Source organism: Neoarius graeffei, chromosome 12 (genome assembly GCF_027579695.1).
Source record: "Neoarius graeffei isolate fNeoGra1 chromosome 12, fNeoGra1.pri, whole genome shotgun sequence".
NCBI lineage: Eukaryota > Metazoa > Chordata > Actinopteri > Siluriformes > Ariidae > Neoarius > Neoarius graeffei.
In genome coordinates this window covers 2,495,011-2,512,731 of record NC_083580.1, presented here as the reverse complement: position 1 = coordinate 2,512,731, position 17,721 = coordinate 2,495,011, and the positions used below count along the sequence as shown (strand labels likewise).

General features: G+C 37.2%; 1 protein-coding gene across 1 annotated transcript in view; it reads left to right on the top strand.

The window, feature by feature from the left end:
* The window catches only part of ccbe1 (collagen and calcium binding EGF domains 1), a 171,345-nt gene extending 161,421 nt beyond the window's left edge, over positions 1-9,924 (top strand). Inside the window, exons 9-11 of the mRNA XM_060935342.1 lie at positions 3,800-3,835; positions 5,245-5,280; positions 9,520-9,924. Of these exons, the coding sequence (XP_060791325.1) occupies positions 3,800-3,835; positions 5,245-5,280; positions 9,520-9,747 (300 nt within the window). The 3' untranslated portion in view covers positions 9,748-9,924. The remainder of the gene's footprint in view (positions 1-3,799; positions 3,836-5,244; positions 5,281-9,519) is intronic.
* Positions 9,925-17,721: the final 7,797 nt, after the last annotated feature.

Below are 17,721 nucleotides of genomic sequence, written 5' to 3'. Positions count from 1 at the left end.
TGGACCAGGTCCTTGAAGGGGGAGGACTCCATGGGGCTGTTCTCTTCTGTACTCCGGTCCTGGGTTTCAGCACCACTGTATGGATTGTTGAAGGTGGGTGGAGCACAGAAGCACGGCAGGCCAGAACTGAGTGTTACAAAAACTCTTTTTATTAATAGCTTTTCAGCTTTCCACACTCTCCCAGCCACACACATGCACACACACAAGTGTTCTGGTTGGGGAGAGAGCTCCCTTTCTCTGCTCTCTCTCTCCTTTTAAAGGGCACGGTCACTGGGGGAGACACACAAACACAGGTTAATTCACGTCAGGTGCAGTGATTCTGCCACTTACCTTCCCTGACTCCGCCCTCCATTCACAGACCGACGCTTGACCACGGCTCCGCTGCCACATGATCATTTTAAGAAAGCCAGAATTATCATTAGAGCATTTCGAAGTGATAATATACAGATATTTCATGTTAAATGATTCAATAAAGTGAAAATTCACACAGTAAGCTTTGAAGTTTGAGTTCGGTTCAGAGTCATAAGCTTCAAATCAAAAGCTTTAAAGTACAAGCAGAATTATAACTTAAGACCCCAAAGGTTATGACTCACATTTTGACTCACAGCTCAAACCGAACTTAAAAATGTTTGGCCTGCAACTTGACTCAGTTTTCCGAACTCTTCAGAACTCCAACACTTCGATGTGTATAACAGGCATTTTGGCTTAAAGTTCAGAGTTGAAGTTGCAAGACATACTGTAAGCTTTGCAGTCCAAGTCAAAATGTGATTCCGAAGCTTCGAAGTTGGTTTTGGAGTCAAGCTTAAAAGTTCAAGTTGGATTACTGAATCATAACCATTGAACCGTTGAAGTTTGATTGGAATTACAGCCTGCAAACTTTAAAGTTTTGATATGAGTTGTGAGTCAAAAGCTTTAAAGTGAAAGTGTGAGTCATATGTTTTGAAGTCAAAGATGAGTTGTGAGTCATAAACTTTGAATTATGAGTCAAAATGCAAGTCATAAGCTTTGAATTGAAAGCTTTAAAGTCTGAGTCAAAATGTAAGTCATAAGCTTTGAAGTATGAGTCAAATGCATAAGATTTGAATTATGAGTCAAAATGCTAGTCATAAGTTCTGAAGTACGAGTCAAAATGCGAATCATAAGCTTTGAATAAAAAGCTTTGAATTATGAGTCAAAATGTGAGTCATAAGCTTTGAATCTAAAGCACTGTACAAATTTAAAGTTCAGTTTTAGTAGTGAGTTGTAAACTTTGAAGTCTCAGATAAGATATGAGTCATAAGCCTCAAAGTCCGCATCAGATTTTGAGTCATAAGCTTTAAAGTCTGAGTCGAATTGCGACTGTGTCTGAAAAGTAGAGACTCTGATGACAACCATAATTATATTTATTATACATGATACAATACACTGACATTTATTATCATTTTAATACTATTAAACTTCAGCTTTATACTTTAACTTCACTTATATTCTGATAAAGTGCTGACACTGGAGACTCCTTCTCCTGACAGAAAACCTTTCCATATCAACAAACATGTTCTTCTTTATTAGACAGCAGTCGTTTGTTGATCTGTTTATTATTAATGTTCGAGGCCGTGAGTGTCTGCTGTACAAGACCGATCGACCAGTCAGAATCAAAAATTCTACAGCGCTGTGGTATAAATGTTTCATCTCTCTTTTTTTGGCTACGTCACAGTAAACACTACAGACACACGTCTCAGCAGTCCCCCAGTGAAGCGTCCGCTTTGTGAGTTCTGAAATCAGAGCCGGGTTTGTGAGAGCTGCAGGTGTCTGGCTCATGATCAGGTCGAGTTTAGATCTCTGACCTTCACTGACCCTTCGGAGAGAAACTGCTGCAGCTGCAGAGGCAAAACTGGAGCACAACCCTCCGCTTTCCCTCCTCAGTCCTCACACTGATCCGAACTTTACCAGGAATGTGAAATGGTGTAATAAAACCATCAGAGTGGAGAAACGGTGTTTATACTCCAGCCTTGGCTCTGAGCTGACAAATCACCATGGAATTAACAAACAACGTGACAACATTTCAGAAAACAATCTCACAGGAAATCACTGTAACAAAACAACAGCACTTGCGTAGAACAGGAACAAAGAGAACAGCAGCAGGAGAAACTCGTGTGCTCATGGTTAGCACCATATCAAGCTAGCTAACTGTAAAGGAAATGGGATAAGTGTTTATCGCTAATGTTTTATAGTGTCCTAGTGACCTTTAACTCACAGCAGCGTTGGAGGGAAAAAAAAGCTTATTTATGAATAACAAGCACTGAAACATTACACTCTCAACACCCCGCAGTTCAGAACATCACACGACCTCCAAGTGCCTCAACACTGATGGTTTATTTCTTTATTTTTGGCTTTACACACAGAGGAACCATGTCAGAGGAAACTCATCTCATCTCATTATCTGTAGCCGCTTTATCCTGTTCTACAGGGTCGCAGGCGAGCTGGAGCCTATCCCAGCTGACTACGGGCGAAAGGCGGGGTACACCCTGGACAAGTCGCCAGGTCATCACAGGGCTGACACATAGACACAGACAACCATTCACACTCACATTCACACCTACGCTCAATTTAGAGTCACCAGTTAACCTAACCTGCATGTCTTTGGACTGTGGGGGAAACCGGAGCACCCGGAGGAAACCCACGCGGACACGGGGAGAACATGCAAACTCCGCACAGAAAGGCCCTCGCCGGCCACGGGGCTCGAACCCGGACCTTCTTGCTGTGAGGCGACAGCGCTAACCACTACACCACCGTGCCGCCCTGATTGGAAAATTGTTATGGGAAATTTTACTGATCCAGAGTCAGTCCCGTGTCCTTGATGTGTAACATACAGCTGGGTTTCTTTGTCTGAAAAAAGATGCTCATGAATGTGTGTGTACATGATGACGTCAAAATCCTGACGTCATTATTAATGTCATTACTGTTATTACTCAGTCATTATAATATTTCTAATAATGTTTTACTAAATTAGTTATTGTTAATAATAATAATAATAATAATAATAATAATAATAATTATTATTATTACTAACGTTATTACTCAGTAATTATTTTAAATTATAGTTAATAAATGTGTTATAAGTACTATAGTAATAATAGTAATAATGATAATAATTTTTATTTTAGATTACATTGAATATTGTATTGTAGTTGTTGTTATTCTTAATTATTTTAATAAATATACTATAATTATTGTAGTAGTAATTATAATAATAATAATAATAATAGGGCGGCACGGTGGTGTAGTGGTTAGCGCTGTCGCCTCACAGCAAGAAGGTCCGGGTTCGAGCCCCGTGGCCGGCGAGGGCCTTTCTGTGCGGAGTTTGCATGTTCTCCCCGTGTCCGCGTGGGTTTCCTCCGGGTGCTCCGGTTTCCCCCACAGTCCAAAGACATGCAGGTTAGGTTAACTGGTGACTCTAAATTGAGCGTAGGTGTGAATGTGAGTGTGAATGGTTGTCTGTGTCTATGTGTCAGCCCTGTGATGACCTGGCGACTTGTCCAGGGTGAACCCCGCCTTTCGCCCGTAGTCAGCTGGGATAGGATCCAGCTCTCCTGCGACCCTGTAGGACAGGATAAAGCGGCTACAGATAATGAGATGAGATGAGATAATAATAATAATTTGAATAATGTTAATTTTATTTCTCATTAGTATTATTAGTATTCTCATTAATGTTATTACTCATTAATAATTTTTTAAATAATATTTTAGTGCTGTATGTTTCATAGAGGTGTGTTTTTATGTGAAGGATATATTTAGCATTATTAATTGTGTGTGTGTGCAGGGTCCTCCCGGTGCCCCAGGCAGAGATGGCATGAAGGTACAGTGTGTGTGTGTGTGTGTGTGTGTGTGTGTGTGTGTGTGTGTGTAAAATTATACTGTAAGATTCCAGCAGCTGAAGCAGAATGTTGTTTCATTTGCAAGCCAAATATTTGTTGAGTTTTATTTGAAAGAGTCACAAACACAAACAGTGCTAATGTAGCGCAGGTTTTATTCCCTCAAGTCACGAGTTTCACATCAATCCGCTGTTAAATTCTGAAAACACAGCATTGATTCACTTTCAAACAATAAAAATTTTTTTCACACTCATGCTAAGACACGATGCCTGGTTTTATGTCATTTTCTCGTGATTGCAGGACAAAATGTCTGTGAAGTTTGGGGTGTGGTCACCCATCCGTGGGGGCGGAGTTAAAGTCGTATCACTGTTTCTCAGGATCTGTAAACCCTATCAAGCTGACGTTCACCTACGCTGTTGTTCGACTCTGTAATTGTGTTTCTAATGACTTATGGGTTACTGAACACCTGACCGCCAACAGCCAATCAGCTTTCAGCAGGGATTTCACAGCATCATGTCTCTCATAGTCTCTTTGTAGTTTTATGTTAATTGCCATTTCCTGCCACGGGGGAGCGCTGTTTGAGAAGGATGCTTGGGCCCCACAGATCGCTGCTTGCAGCTTTATTCACGATTAATAAGTGTTAATAACTGATCCGTAACCAGTTTTTTTGTGAATGAATTGTATTGTGGGGTTTTATTTTACTGAAAGGAACCTGAATTATGGTCATGTATATAATGCAGAGTCAGCTCTGAAACTGTTGGCACCCTGGTTTTGTTTGAAACTTTTCCTAAGGACTTTTTGAATGAACTGACTTTAATTAAAGGTTTACTTTTTCTCATATTTTCAGCATGATGTAAGCTAATGAACCACTAATTAGACTTTTCCCAAGAACACCAACAGACGAACGGCGAACTTCGTGTGAGTGTGTGTTAGTGTAGGTGCACACACGCTCACCTTTCAGACCTTGTTTGTAGGCAGAAGGTTGCTGTTCTGTTTTTCAGCTCCCCAGAGTCGAATCAAGAACATCTGGCTGTGCTTACTGCCCCTGCGTGACCTCACGACCTTCGCTAATCCCTTCACCGAGGTCGACTGTTCCTACCATTCACGTCGTCATACCTCTCCCCAAATGAGCTAGAGCCCGACTCTAAATGGAGCGAGTAACCAGCACTGGGATAACATTCACTCACATTTACTCACACTTACACACACTTTGTTGGTTTCGTCCTCAGTGTTTGGTGATCGAGACAAAAAAATTAAATCAAATCCGAGGGAATTTAAGGTGTCATGTTTAAAGCTTGTTTTTATTTCCTGCATGATGGTGTAACAGTAATCCCTGCTGTACAACTTCTTCACTGTAATCCTGCTAATGTAAATATTGTTTTGGATCCTCCAGGGGGAGAAAGGGGCTCCTGGACCTTCCGGACCTCCGGTAAGAACCTCCCATCATGCCACTTCTTCTCACCGCGTCTCTCTGTGGTCACCTTGTCTTGTTATGGATATATATCTGTCTCTAGTACTGTTGACCATTGACCTTTGACCTCTTGAACACACACCATGCCAGAGCCCTACTTCCTGCTTTTAGTATTCAAGCTCTTCAGGTCATGTTTTCGTATCTGGTACTTTTTCCACGTGTTGACTGTAGGACTGTACATGGATTGCCGTTGAGCTGAAGAGGATTGTGGGAATTTATTTTGGCACCCACACAGAGCAGGTTAGAACTCAGTGTGACCCTGACAGGATGAGGGGAAAAGGCTCTGCTGGGAGTCGGCACCATCAAACCTTCTCTCAGCGAGTCGTTAGAGTGCAAGCTGCTGCTGTACTGAGCACTGGGGAAAGTTCTAGATGAACTCCTCGAGTAGTCATTCGCTACGCTGCCAAACATCACAACATTTTTATAAAATGAATTTCTCAACAATGGCCAAAAGGAAATGCTGAATAATGGCTACTGTTGCATTATTATGACATGATGATGTCATCAAAGGAGCGTCAGACGAACACGGCCATGGGCTGTCGAGATCACACACCACTCTGTTACGTAGCGTAGAATTTACTGTGTTCGCATAATCCGTGTAACAAAGATGGCTGACATGGTCAACAGTTAATACATTAATGTCTTCACACATGAAAATGGATGCTCAGTGTCATGCTGTAAAAGGAAATTAATCAATGACAGGGTGATGAGATGAGGTGAAGCAGAGCCGATTGCTTCCCTATAACAAACAGTACATCTCTAAATGTTTTATTCTGTCATATTCTTTTACCACAGCAGTGTGCCAACAATTACACTTTTACTTTATTAAACAGATACACATCGTACTTTTTATCCATTTATAGCTACATTTAATCCACAGAACAAGTTAGTGCCTGTTTTCACTCATTTTATAATTTATACAGTCCTGTGCAAGTCTTAGACACGTAAAGAAATGCTGTCGACCAAAAACGGCTTAAAAATAATGACATGAAATGTTTCAACATTAAAAAATACTATAAACAGTAATCAATAAGCCATAATAAATGAATAAATGCAAAGTCAGTATTTGGTGTGAGACGACCCTTTGCTTAAAAAAAAAATATATAGTAGTCTGAGATCCAGTGAGAGCAGTTTTCTGCGGAAATGATCTGTAGGTTTTCCTGAGCATCTTACAGAACCAGACACAGTTCTTCTGGACACTTTAACTGTCACACTCGCTTCTTCATTTTACACCAAAAATTTCCAGTCGCCTTCATGATGTTTTCTTTTTTAATCTGAAAAGTGCTCTCTTATGGAATATACTGCTCAGACATTTACAAAAAAATATTTTTCTGTAGCGTTTAATTTTGTGCTGAAAAACCCCCCAAACGTTTGGAACTCTAAAATATTTTTGTAATGTTTTGACTTGATGATGTAGAAGTCATAAAATAGAAATCGATAAAGTTTGTGTGAAAAAAAATAGGGGGACTAAGACTTTTGCACAGTACTGTATAAATGGTCTTTCCTTCACCGGCATCTTTTTTCTCTCTGTCAAAGTAAATTAATATGACACACACACAAAAAAAAATTAGCTTGGTGTTGTTTGTTCCCGGAAAACTTAGTAGCAGCTTTACCTCTGACTGTTACAAAGCGCTGACACTGGAGACTCCTTCCATCAATGTTACACAAACAATAAATAATCTCCTTCCAGAAAACACATTTTTAAGTGTACGAGTTCCTGTGCATGAGCTGCTGTTACTATACTGTAGAAATGATAACGAATTAAAATTAGAACAAGTGCATTATATAAATTCAAATTCAAAACACTTTATTTGTCCCCTACGGGCAATTTAAAGGCATGGAGAGAAGTACAGTTAAACACATAATTTAAAAAACAAACAAACAAACAAACAAAAAAAAAACCTTAAACATAAAACTTTTATGCTGGAAAAAAAAAACGTTTGGAACTCTAAAATGTTTTGTAATGTTTTGACTTGATAATGTAGAAGTTATAAAATAGAAATCTATAAAAATGTTTGTGTGAAAAAAATATATAATATACAAATATATAAATTCAAATTCAAATGACGTGCACTACTGTCAGAGCTGCTGTTATAGAAAATTAATCAGCACCTTCTGACCAATCAGAGTGTCCTAAACATCCTAGACAGGCATTTTTTCTCATTATATCCCCCGGAATGGAGTCACATGCGACCAGTGCAGAAGTAAGAAGCAGAAGTGATTTGTAACAGGGTTTATTCAAGAGGTCAAAGGTCAATGGACATTTCCCTGACTACTACACAACATTTTATTATTTATAGTGAAGAAAGAAATGTGGCTTCGGGAAGATTTATACAACTACACCAGCTTTTACACTGACTTTAAAGTGTAACTTATGTTGCATGAAACATATTTAATTATAATTCTGTTGATAAACTGAGAACAGATTGGATTTTGGAGGCTGTTTAATAATGCGCAGTCTTTATGTTTTATAGTCTGAGCAAGTTAAAAGGGCATTAAATTAACTTTAATTACAGAGAGACAGGATTGAATAAATATTAACATGTATAAACCTGATAGCACCCAAAAAACATGCACACTAATTCACTTAAAGGTTTTTTTTTTTTTTTTTTTGGTTTAATGAATACTCAGTATTTGGCGGTTTATTGGGTAAATTGGGTGTTTATCCATTAAAGCAGGAAAAAGAGGGCGGAGTTAATGCAAATAGATCAAATGATCTCCTACAGTGTGGTTTACGAAACCTGAAAATCGCTGCGGGGACGAAAGTTCTGTGCATAAGTTAATACTTCCGGAGGGCAGATATTAAATTTACAGAAGTCCAAAATTTCTTAAAATGATGACTTGACAAAATGACAGCTGTTAGTAACGTTGGTTTCCTGTTAGATATTTGGCGCACATTCAGTATTTAAATAGCATTTGAGAAAAAAAATATTCATTCTGGGGCGGCATGGTGGTGTAGTGGTTAGCGCTGTCGCCTCACAGCAAGAAGGTCCGGGTTCGAGCCCCGTGGCCGGCGAGGGCCTTTCTGTGCGGAGTTTGCATGTTCTCCCCGTGTCCGCGTGGGTTTCCTCCGGGTGCTCCGGTTTCCCCCACAGTCCAAAGACATGCAGGTTAGGTTAACTGGTGACTCTAAATTGAGCGTAGGTGTGAGTGTGAATGGTTGTCTGTGTCTATGTGTCAGCCCTGTGATGACCTGGCGACTTGTCCAGGGTGTACCCCGCCTTTCACCCGTAGTCAGCTGGGATAGGATCCAGCTTGCCTGCGACCCTGTAGAACAGGATAAAGTGGCTAGAGATGATGAGATGAGATATTCATTCTCATTTACCTTTAAAACAAAACATTTATTTTATATTCATATTTTATGTTGTACACCTTTTATTTCTTACTGATGTTATAATAGATGCATAATTATAGCTTAATTTTAGCTTCAATTTTTTGATGAATATAATAATGAATTATAGCAATTAATAATAATTACTTAAATTATATTAATTAATATATTCATTTGTTAATTGATTGATTGGTTTAATTTTATCTTCAATTTTTCTCTTCTCAGTCTCTTTGAGATCTGAACAAAATTTCAAGAACAAACTGTAAACGCAAATAACCTCTTCTACTTTGCCTATGATGCGATCCAAGCAATTATCTTTTTTTTCCCAGGTTTTCATGCAAGTTAGCGCTTGGTATTTGGGATATTAGTAAATCAGGGCTTAAGTAGTTAAAAGACCACTGTGCTTCGCAGTTACTTTTATTAAACTTAGTTGTTTTTATGTTCTTTAGAGTACATTTGTAATATTTAGACATGTTTTCATTTTATTATTTTAACATCACGAATCTCTAATTTCTTAATATCACTAACATTAGCTAACTTTGCTAGCTGGCTTGTTAAATCCTAAACGAAAACAAGAATTCACTTCGCTAGATTTTGGCAAAAAGATGTTAAAAGTGGTAACAGCGAGTCAGATTTGTAAACATTTTGCATATGTGTTTACATTAAAAAAAAACAAACTTAACAGTTGAACATTTTGGTTAATATTAGCTAACATTAGCTAGTGTTAATGTTAGCTAGTTAGCCAACTAGTGTTAATGTTAGCTAACTTCCATGATTTTCCTAACTGGAGAATATCCACTGCTCTGATTAAATCCCATGGTGCACTGCAGTAGCATCATGTCATATCAGGTGTGTTTGTTGTTCAGGGACCTCCAGGATCGTTCGACTTCCTCTTACTGCTCATGGCTGACATCCGTAACGACATCGCAGAGCTGCAGCAGAAAGTGTTTGGAAAGCAGATCCCATCCCCCGCCGAGGAATTCTGGAAGGATGGCATCGACTTGGGCTCCGGAGAAGACTTCAAATCCAACGGACCTTTAAGAAGGAAGCGGAAATCACTCGGCAATTCTGCTGATCCTGACTGGAAGATCTGAGCCAGATGAGAAGGTTTTATTTCAAAAAAAAAAAAAAAGTCAAAAACTGATTGGTAAGAAGAGAGAACAATGTAAATGATGTTTTATTTAACTATATACTCTTTTAAATGAAGCCCTGAATGTATTTCTTTGTATGAAATTCTATTTTTTTAACATAAAAGATGTACATATTTATCACTCTCATTGTCTGAATGAATCCTTTGGAATACAGATAACATCATGGAGGGTGAACACTTGGGATTTGATTCATGATTCATCGTAAATGATTCTGGAGGGTGAACACTTGGGATTTGATTCATGATTCATCGTAAATGACTCTGGGGTGAACACTTGGGATTTGATTCATGATTCATCGTAAATGATTCTGGAGGGTGAACACTTGGGATTTGATTCATGATTCATCATAAATGATTCTGGAGGGTGAACACTTGGGATTTGATTCATGATTCATCGTAAATGATTCTGGAGGGTGAACACTTGGGATTTGATTTATGATTCATCTCAAATGATTCTGGAGGGTGAACAATTAGGATTTGATTCATGATTCATCATAAATGATTCTGGAGGGTGAACACTTGGGATTTGATTCATGATTCATCATAAATGATTCTGGAGTGAACACTTGGGATTTGATTCATCATAAATGATTCTGGAGGGTGAACAATTAGGATTTGATTCATGATTCATCATAAATGATTCTGGAAGGTGAACACTTGGGATTTGATTCATGATTCATCATAAATGATTCTGGAGGGTGAACACTTGGGATTTGATTCATGATTCATCGTAAATGATTCTGGAGGGTGAACAATTAGGATTTGATTCATGATTCATTGTAAATGATTCTGGAGGGTGAACACTTGGGATTTGATTCATGATTCATCGTAAATGATTCTGGAGGGTGAACAATTAGGATTTGATTCATGAGTCTATGTAAATGATTCTGGAGGGTGAACAATTAGGATTTGATTCATGATTCATCATAAATGATTCTGGAGGGTGAACACTTGGGATTTGATTCATCGTAAATGATTCTGGAGGGTGAACACTTGGGATTTGATTCATGATTCATCGTAAATCATTCACTGATTTATACACCTACTGGACTTATTTCTAAAACGTACATCGTACACATCACTTTGTTCATCATTACAAATGGCTAATAGTCTGAATGAATCATTTGTGAGGCTCCAAATAACATCAGTGGTGATGTTCCGGTTCATGATTCATCTAAATGATTCATGAATGATACTTTTTTAGCACTAACTACTGTAGATTTTACTTTGGGACTTATTCAGTACTTTCATTCACAATAGAAAGATCTTTAAGTAGAAGTTAGGGTTGTTGGGTTTTTTTGTAAACTAAGCACCTCTGATGGTATCCTCTGTCCATCAGAAATGTCCTCTCCAGAAATCACATCTTTTGATGTCCATCAGACTTTTGCACATGACTGTATGTCGTATATTTACAAAAATAACATGCAACTGAAGATTATTATTATTATTAGTAGTAGTAGTAGTATTCATTAACCCTCTGACAGTATTCACACAAAGGTCATAAATCAGATCCTTTCAGCACAAACTCAGCTGCTTTCCCACCCTGAAATCATCACAAGTTCTTTTCAACATGCAGCTTTAAAGAGTGTAAAAGCCCTCGTCCATTTTCTTCCACATCATTTCACGCTCAGCTGATCTCCATCCCACTGTAATGAGCCGTGAGTCTTTTTCAGACACAGAATTCATCTAAAAGCTTATTTTCCACCGGGACATGAACAACACCGGCTGTGATTTCTGCATGAGGGGAAAAGGCAACATTTTCATTTCTGTCCCACAAACATCAGGGTGATGAGGAAGAAAAAGAACACAGTGAAGGGAAAAGTGTCATTAACATCAGTGAGGAGGAGACAGAGCTGTGAGTGTTTAACACGAAATACTGAGTTTGGTGTTAAAGCTTCAGCACTTATAATGTCCTGTAGTTAACTTAAGAATTATTGGCACCCTTTATAACATGAAAAACTAATATATAAATTACTTAAAGTCATCATTAAAACTTTCAAAAAAAAGTTTTTTGTGTCTGTCTCAGATACATGGGACAAAACCATTCTCATCACCTCAAGAACATTTAAATTAAAATAAACACAAACAAATGATCATTTCTGGGTAAAAACCCAACCTTAAAAAATTCATCACTGTGAAGAAAATCAAAGCATTTTCAACATGAAAAAAAAATATGAGAATGAGTATAGAAACCCATAAACAAACAAATAAATAAATACACACTATTAACTAAGATTACAAATTTAAGAAAGAACAAAATAAAAATTAGAAAAATACTCTAAAATTATTAGTTTTCCAAAAATAGGACACATGGGGGTAATTTTTAAAGAAATAAAGCACTTCTTAAAGTTACCTTTTGTGTGTGTTTTTAAACACTATGTTAAACAAAACTAAACAGTTCCTGCATATTTTTAAAAGAAAGTTTCTAGCTTTAAAACAGAATTTCAGCTGACTGTTACATATCATCACTGCATATCATTCCTCTTCAGTGATTCTTTGAAAAAGAAGTTTCTCCACATGACCCAAGGCTTAATATTTCTTTTTTCCCTGTTTTTTTTACCCTTTGTTGCCTTTTTACATAAAAAAATTAAGGTGATAATGAAGAAGGGAAGAGATGCTAAGAATTGCTTTGAGAAATTTTATTACATTTTTCAAGGATGGAGAAAGTACAAAGAGACAGTGGCTACTGTGAGTAAAGTTACTGATAGTGTAGAAGTCATTTAAACACCAAACATTCAAGAGTTAAAGCAAATATTTTAAACTGCATTTTTATGTGCGTATGTATTTAGGTTACTTTATTAAATGTTTGTTTACTATTAACAACTTATTTATTTATGCAGTATATATATTTCATTATTATTATGCAGTATAATAGTTTTAGGTTTCTATTTTACAAATTCTTAATTGATTGTTAATTAGATTTTATATAAAGGTTCGAATGTATTCATTACGAGCCTTTGGCTCACTGTACATATCGACTTTAAATAAAATTATCTATCTATCTATCTATCTATCTATCTATCTATCTATCTATCTATCTATCTATCTATCTATCTATCTATCTATCTATCTATCTATCTGTACGCAGTTTGGTCAAATAATTTTTAGGTCGTAAGGAAGCTTTTAAAACTTTTATTAGTCATATTATTAATTTTCATAACCTTTAATCTTTTATTATATTGTCTCCAGTCTTCAGTTGAATGAACTAAAATACTTTAACGGCTAGGTGGCAGCACTTACACATGATTTCCCCATTACACTGAAACAGGGAGAAGTTTGAATTTTGACCACAAGGTGGCAGCAAAAACCAAACTTAACAACTGTTTTTCTATATATTTTTAAATTATATATATTTATTTTAAAAATCGTATAAAGCAAAAATACATTATATAAATATACATGGAGCCGATGCTGCATTACAATTAAATTAATCACTTTTTTGGGGGGGACTTTTTGGGGCTTTTGTACTTGTAATACTTTTCAAAATGTTACATGATAAATTGAATAAATATGCAGGTTAGAACACATTGACATTAATTTGTTGGTTGTTTGTATTTTCTATAATGGAAGGCAAAGTAAATTTAAATCATTTAAACAGCACCTTTAATCCAGACACAATGTAATTCTAGATGCTTTAATAAATAACATGAAAAATAAAGAATTAAAAAATTATACATACATATTTTAATTCTTTATTTTTTGTTTATATATATATATATATATATATATATATATATATATATATATATATATATATATATATATATAAAACAAATACAATGGTTAAAAAAGTAGGTTGAAGAATATTTTTAAGGATAAAAAGCATAAAAGAAAAACATTGCTATGAATAACATCACATCCTCAAATAATAATTCTTCTTACACCACTGCAATTTGTCAACAATTGCAATTTTATTTTTATTCATTAAAAATGACAATTTTTTTTATCCAAGTATAATTATATTTAATGTGGTGGAACGTCAAGTTCATTCCTGTTGTCACTTACATTATAGCAGCTACAAACAGTCGTTCCGTCATCAGCCTCTTTTTTCCTCAATTTTGAAGTTAATAAGACAAAGAAATGCAACTTATCGTGTTACTGAAAAACCATAAAGAGCTTCTGTGTCTGAAGAAGCTGAAAAACATAAAGTTACAGCTTTATCTCTGAGTGTTACAAAGCACTGAGACCAAATGTAGTACGATGTAGTCCGAAGTCCCTGTTACTACAGAAATGATAAAGTATTAGAACAAGAGCACTGATATTATCTTAGTTTTGAAAATAAAAACATATTCAAGAATTATACATGTAGTAATAAAGCTTGATAAAGATAAAATGGGTAGAATGTCTTACGCAAACACTTTATCCAGGACTGAACATCTGGTGTTTCGAGCCTGTAATTAGCGTGACTTGTCCGAGCCTGTAATTCGCGCTGTATAGAAATGAGATGAGGTTAATGTGGTGTGGAGAAGGGGCGCAGGATTAGCATCTTTTAGCTCAATTCCTGCTTTCACTGTTCGAACACAAACACATGGTGTTGTAATAGAAACAACGCAGGCTGGTTTTATCCCGATCCCCACTGTTCAGCTACAGAGTGACAGTTTCCTGAATGAAGGACTTTGGCTTTAGGGTGGCCCTTGGGGGCGTCTCACTCAGTGGGGTGGGCAGAGAAGGGGGCAGGATCAGGGGCTGAGAAAACACACACACACACACACACACTCACTTTCAACTGCCCTGCTGATCGGGGATAATAGATAATGAAGGACACTCCAGAGACAGCATGTGACCTCTGACCCCTGAGCTAAGGTCACTCAGGATCGACCAGATGCGCCTCGTCAATCAGGTAGGAGACGAAGATAAAATGTGGTGTGAAATCCAAAACTTTTTGCACACTTCAAAAGAACAAGGACATGTAATTTGATAAAATTCCTGACACCTGAAACCCGACACTCAGTAAGGAATTATTGTTGTGGTCAGGAACGCTAATGTTAGCCACTCTTTACAAACGTGGTGAGCAGAAAAGCATCTCAGAATGCACAGCACAGGAAATCTGAAAAGTGAATGGGCTACAACAGCAGAAGACTACGCTGGGTTCCAGTCCACATACCCAAGACCGTGTCTGTGTTCATGTTCGTGTCCATTTTGACACCAGGTTAATGAACATAAACGATATAAATCTATAATTCTCCTGTTTGCATCATTAGCTTTGCCTCGATGCACTACTTTGTTTTTTCTTTCCTTTTGTTTCCTTCAGGTATTCATTAAGAAGTTAAGTCTCACAGCAAGGAGGAAATGTGACATTTAAATGACAAAGCTGATGCAAATGCTCCCTTTCTGTTTGGACACAATGCACTCTGCTGAGAGCTAATGGATTACTCAGTGTGAGAATAACACTACAAATTAGCCAAGGCAAATATTTGGGCAGCCAATTATACAACCCCAGACTGAGAGGAAGTGATAAAGAAAGTGGTAGATTTTCAGGAAAACAGGCAAGTATACGAGCGTAACGTTCCTCCTTCAGTGTTTTCTAGATGCTTAAAAAAGTTTTCTTTGCTTTTTTCCCCTCTTTTTTTCTGACGTCACAGTGGGTTTGCGGAAGCTAAATCCCATGAGGATGTTCTTCCTGTTCACAAACATACAAAGCAACAAATGTTACACGTTTATGGCACCAAATCATGACAACATGACAACAGAAAAGGTCACATCAGAGACCAGACATGAAATTAAAGAAGCTTATAATAACAACAAACCAACAGAGAAACATTTCATTTCATTCAATTCACTTTAACAGAGATGTATAACTTTGCATTGATTCAATAATGTTTAAAAATATTTTTTAAATTTACATAAATTCAGTGGAATCTAATCAGGAAATTGGGAAATGGTTTGATGAAGCCAAGTCGACATGATCCGATTTAATGATTTGATTTTCACATTATTTTTTCCCGCTATGTATTTATGTCATGTTGGTGATACAGAATCATATTTTTGATTCAGGAAATCTGTCATGATTTAGTTATGTTACTTTAATTAGAAGATTTCACTGCATGTTTTGATCATGTCGGTAAAATAAAATATTACTTTATTATGAGGAAGAGTCAAATGAAACCCTGAGTACTTCAACTGGAAGAAATTCAATTCTAATTTATGTTCATCTCTGTTGTAATCACCTTCACAGGAATCATGTTATTACCTCACCTGGGACAGAGTCCACGAGGGGGCGAGGTATTGTTTGGTGAGGTTTGTTTGTTTGTTTGTTAACAATATTACAGGAAAATGGCGGGACCAATCTTCATGAAACTTTCAGGATAGATGGGCATTGATCTCAAATAGAACCTCCAACATTTTGGGGGTCATCCAGTCAAGATCAAGGTTTTTGTGGCTACTGCTTCATAGAGGCGGGAGCCACTACATCATCGTGCTGTAAGAATGTAACGATCACGCATTACGGTGTGAGAGCAGTACGGTGTGTTCTGATTGGCTGACAGCAGCAGAGAATCAGAATCAGAACCATGTTTATTGGCCAAGTATGTTCACACACAAGGTCAAATCAAGGTCAAGGTCATCAAAAAGGTCAAAATCGTTTTTTTCATGATCTCTTCCTTCATATTCATCGTAAGTGCTACCAGGCGAGGTTTGTTTTGCCTGGCAACACTTGTTATATTTATTTTTGTTAAGTGAATAAAATTAAGTCAATCAAAAACAATTCGTCTATTAATGAAAAAAAATTAGCATTGTCTGATAATTGTTGAAAACAAATTTATACTGTAAATAATTGCGCGGTAAATGTGAAGTAGGATTTTTTTCTTTTGATGTTTTCAGTGGGTGCCAATAAGAATACCTGATGTACCCAGTGTGTCATGGGCTCCTCTTCAACTCAATTTTATTTACACTATAAAATGAAACAGTGTGTGGAAAACAGGGTTAATATAACTAACAAAAACTAAGATTAAAATTAAAACTAGCAGTGAAAAAATTATCTCATCTCATCTCATTATCTCTAGCCGCTTTATCCTTCTACAGGGTCGCAGGCAAGCTGGAGCCTATCCCAACTGACTATGGGCGAAAGGCGGGGTACACCCTGGACAAGTCGCCAGGTCATCACAGGGCTGACACATAGACACAGACAACCATTCACACTCACATTCACACCTACGGTCAATTTAGAGTCACCAGTTAACCTAACCTGCATGTCTTTGGACTGTGGGGGAAACCGGAGCACCCGGAGGAAACCCACGCGGACACGGGGAGAACATGCAAACTCCACACAGAAAGGCCCTCGCCGGCCCCGGGGCTCGAACCCAGGACCTTCTTGCTGTGAGGCGACAGCGCTAACCACTACACCACCGTGCCGCCCTGAAAAAATTATTTTGTTAAATAAAAATACAAATGACAGTTTTCAAAATGAACAGTAAACAATGAACAGTGCAAGACAGACTAAAACAAAATAGAACTGCAGGTAAAATCAGCTTCGTTTTTGTTTTGTTTTCCTTTTCGAAACAGTAACACACTGGTTCCAGAAGGGGGCAGTAATGTAACACAGGCTGCAGTAAAACTCCAAAGAAGCTGCTCACTGTGCACCAGCTGAAAAACTAAAACTAGTCAATTCCTCAAAACTAAAACTTTTTACACACTTGGAAAAACTAAATAAAAGTAAACTAAAATTTAAAAAACAAACAAACTGAAAGATTAAATAAAAAGAAAAACTAATGAAAAGTTCAAAACTATCATACTCTCGTGAAAAGGGATGTTTTTACAAAAATGTCTGTATCAGAGCCGATAAACTCTTGACTTCTGTCACAGGTCCTCTGTTGTCGTTTATCCAATCATATTCATTCATTCATTCATTATCTGTAGCCGCTTTATCCTTCTACAGGGTTGCAGGCGAGCTGGAGCCTATCCCAGCTGACTACGGGCGAAA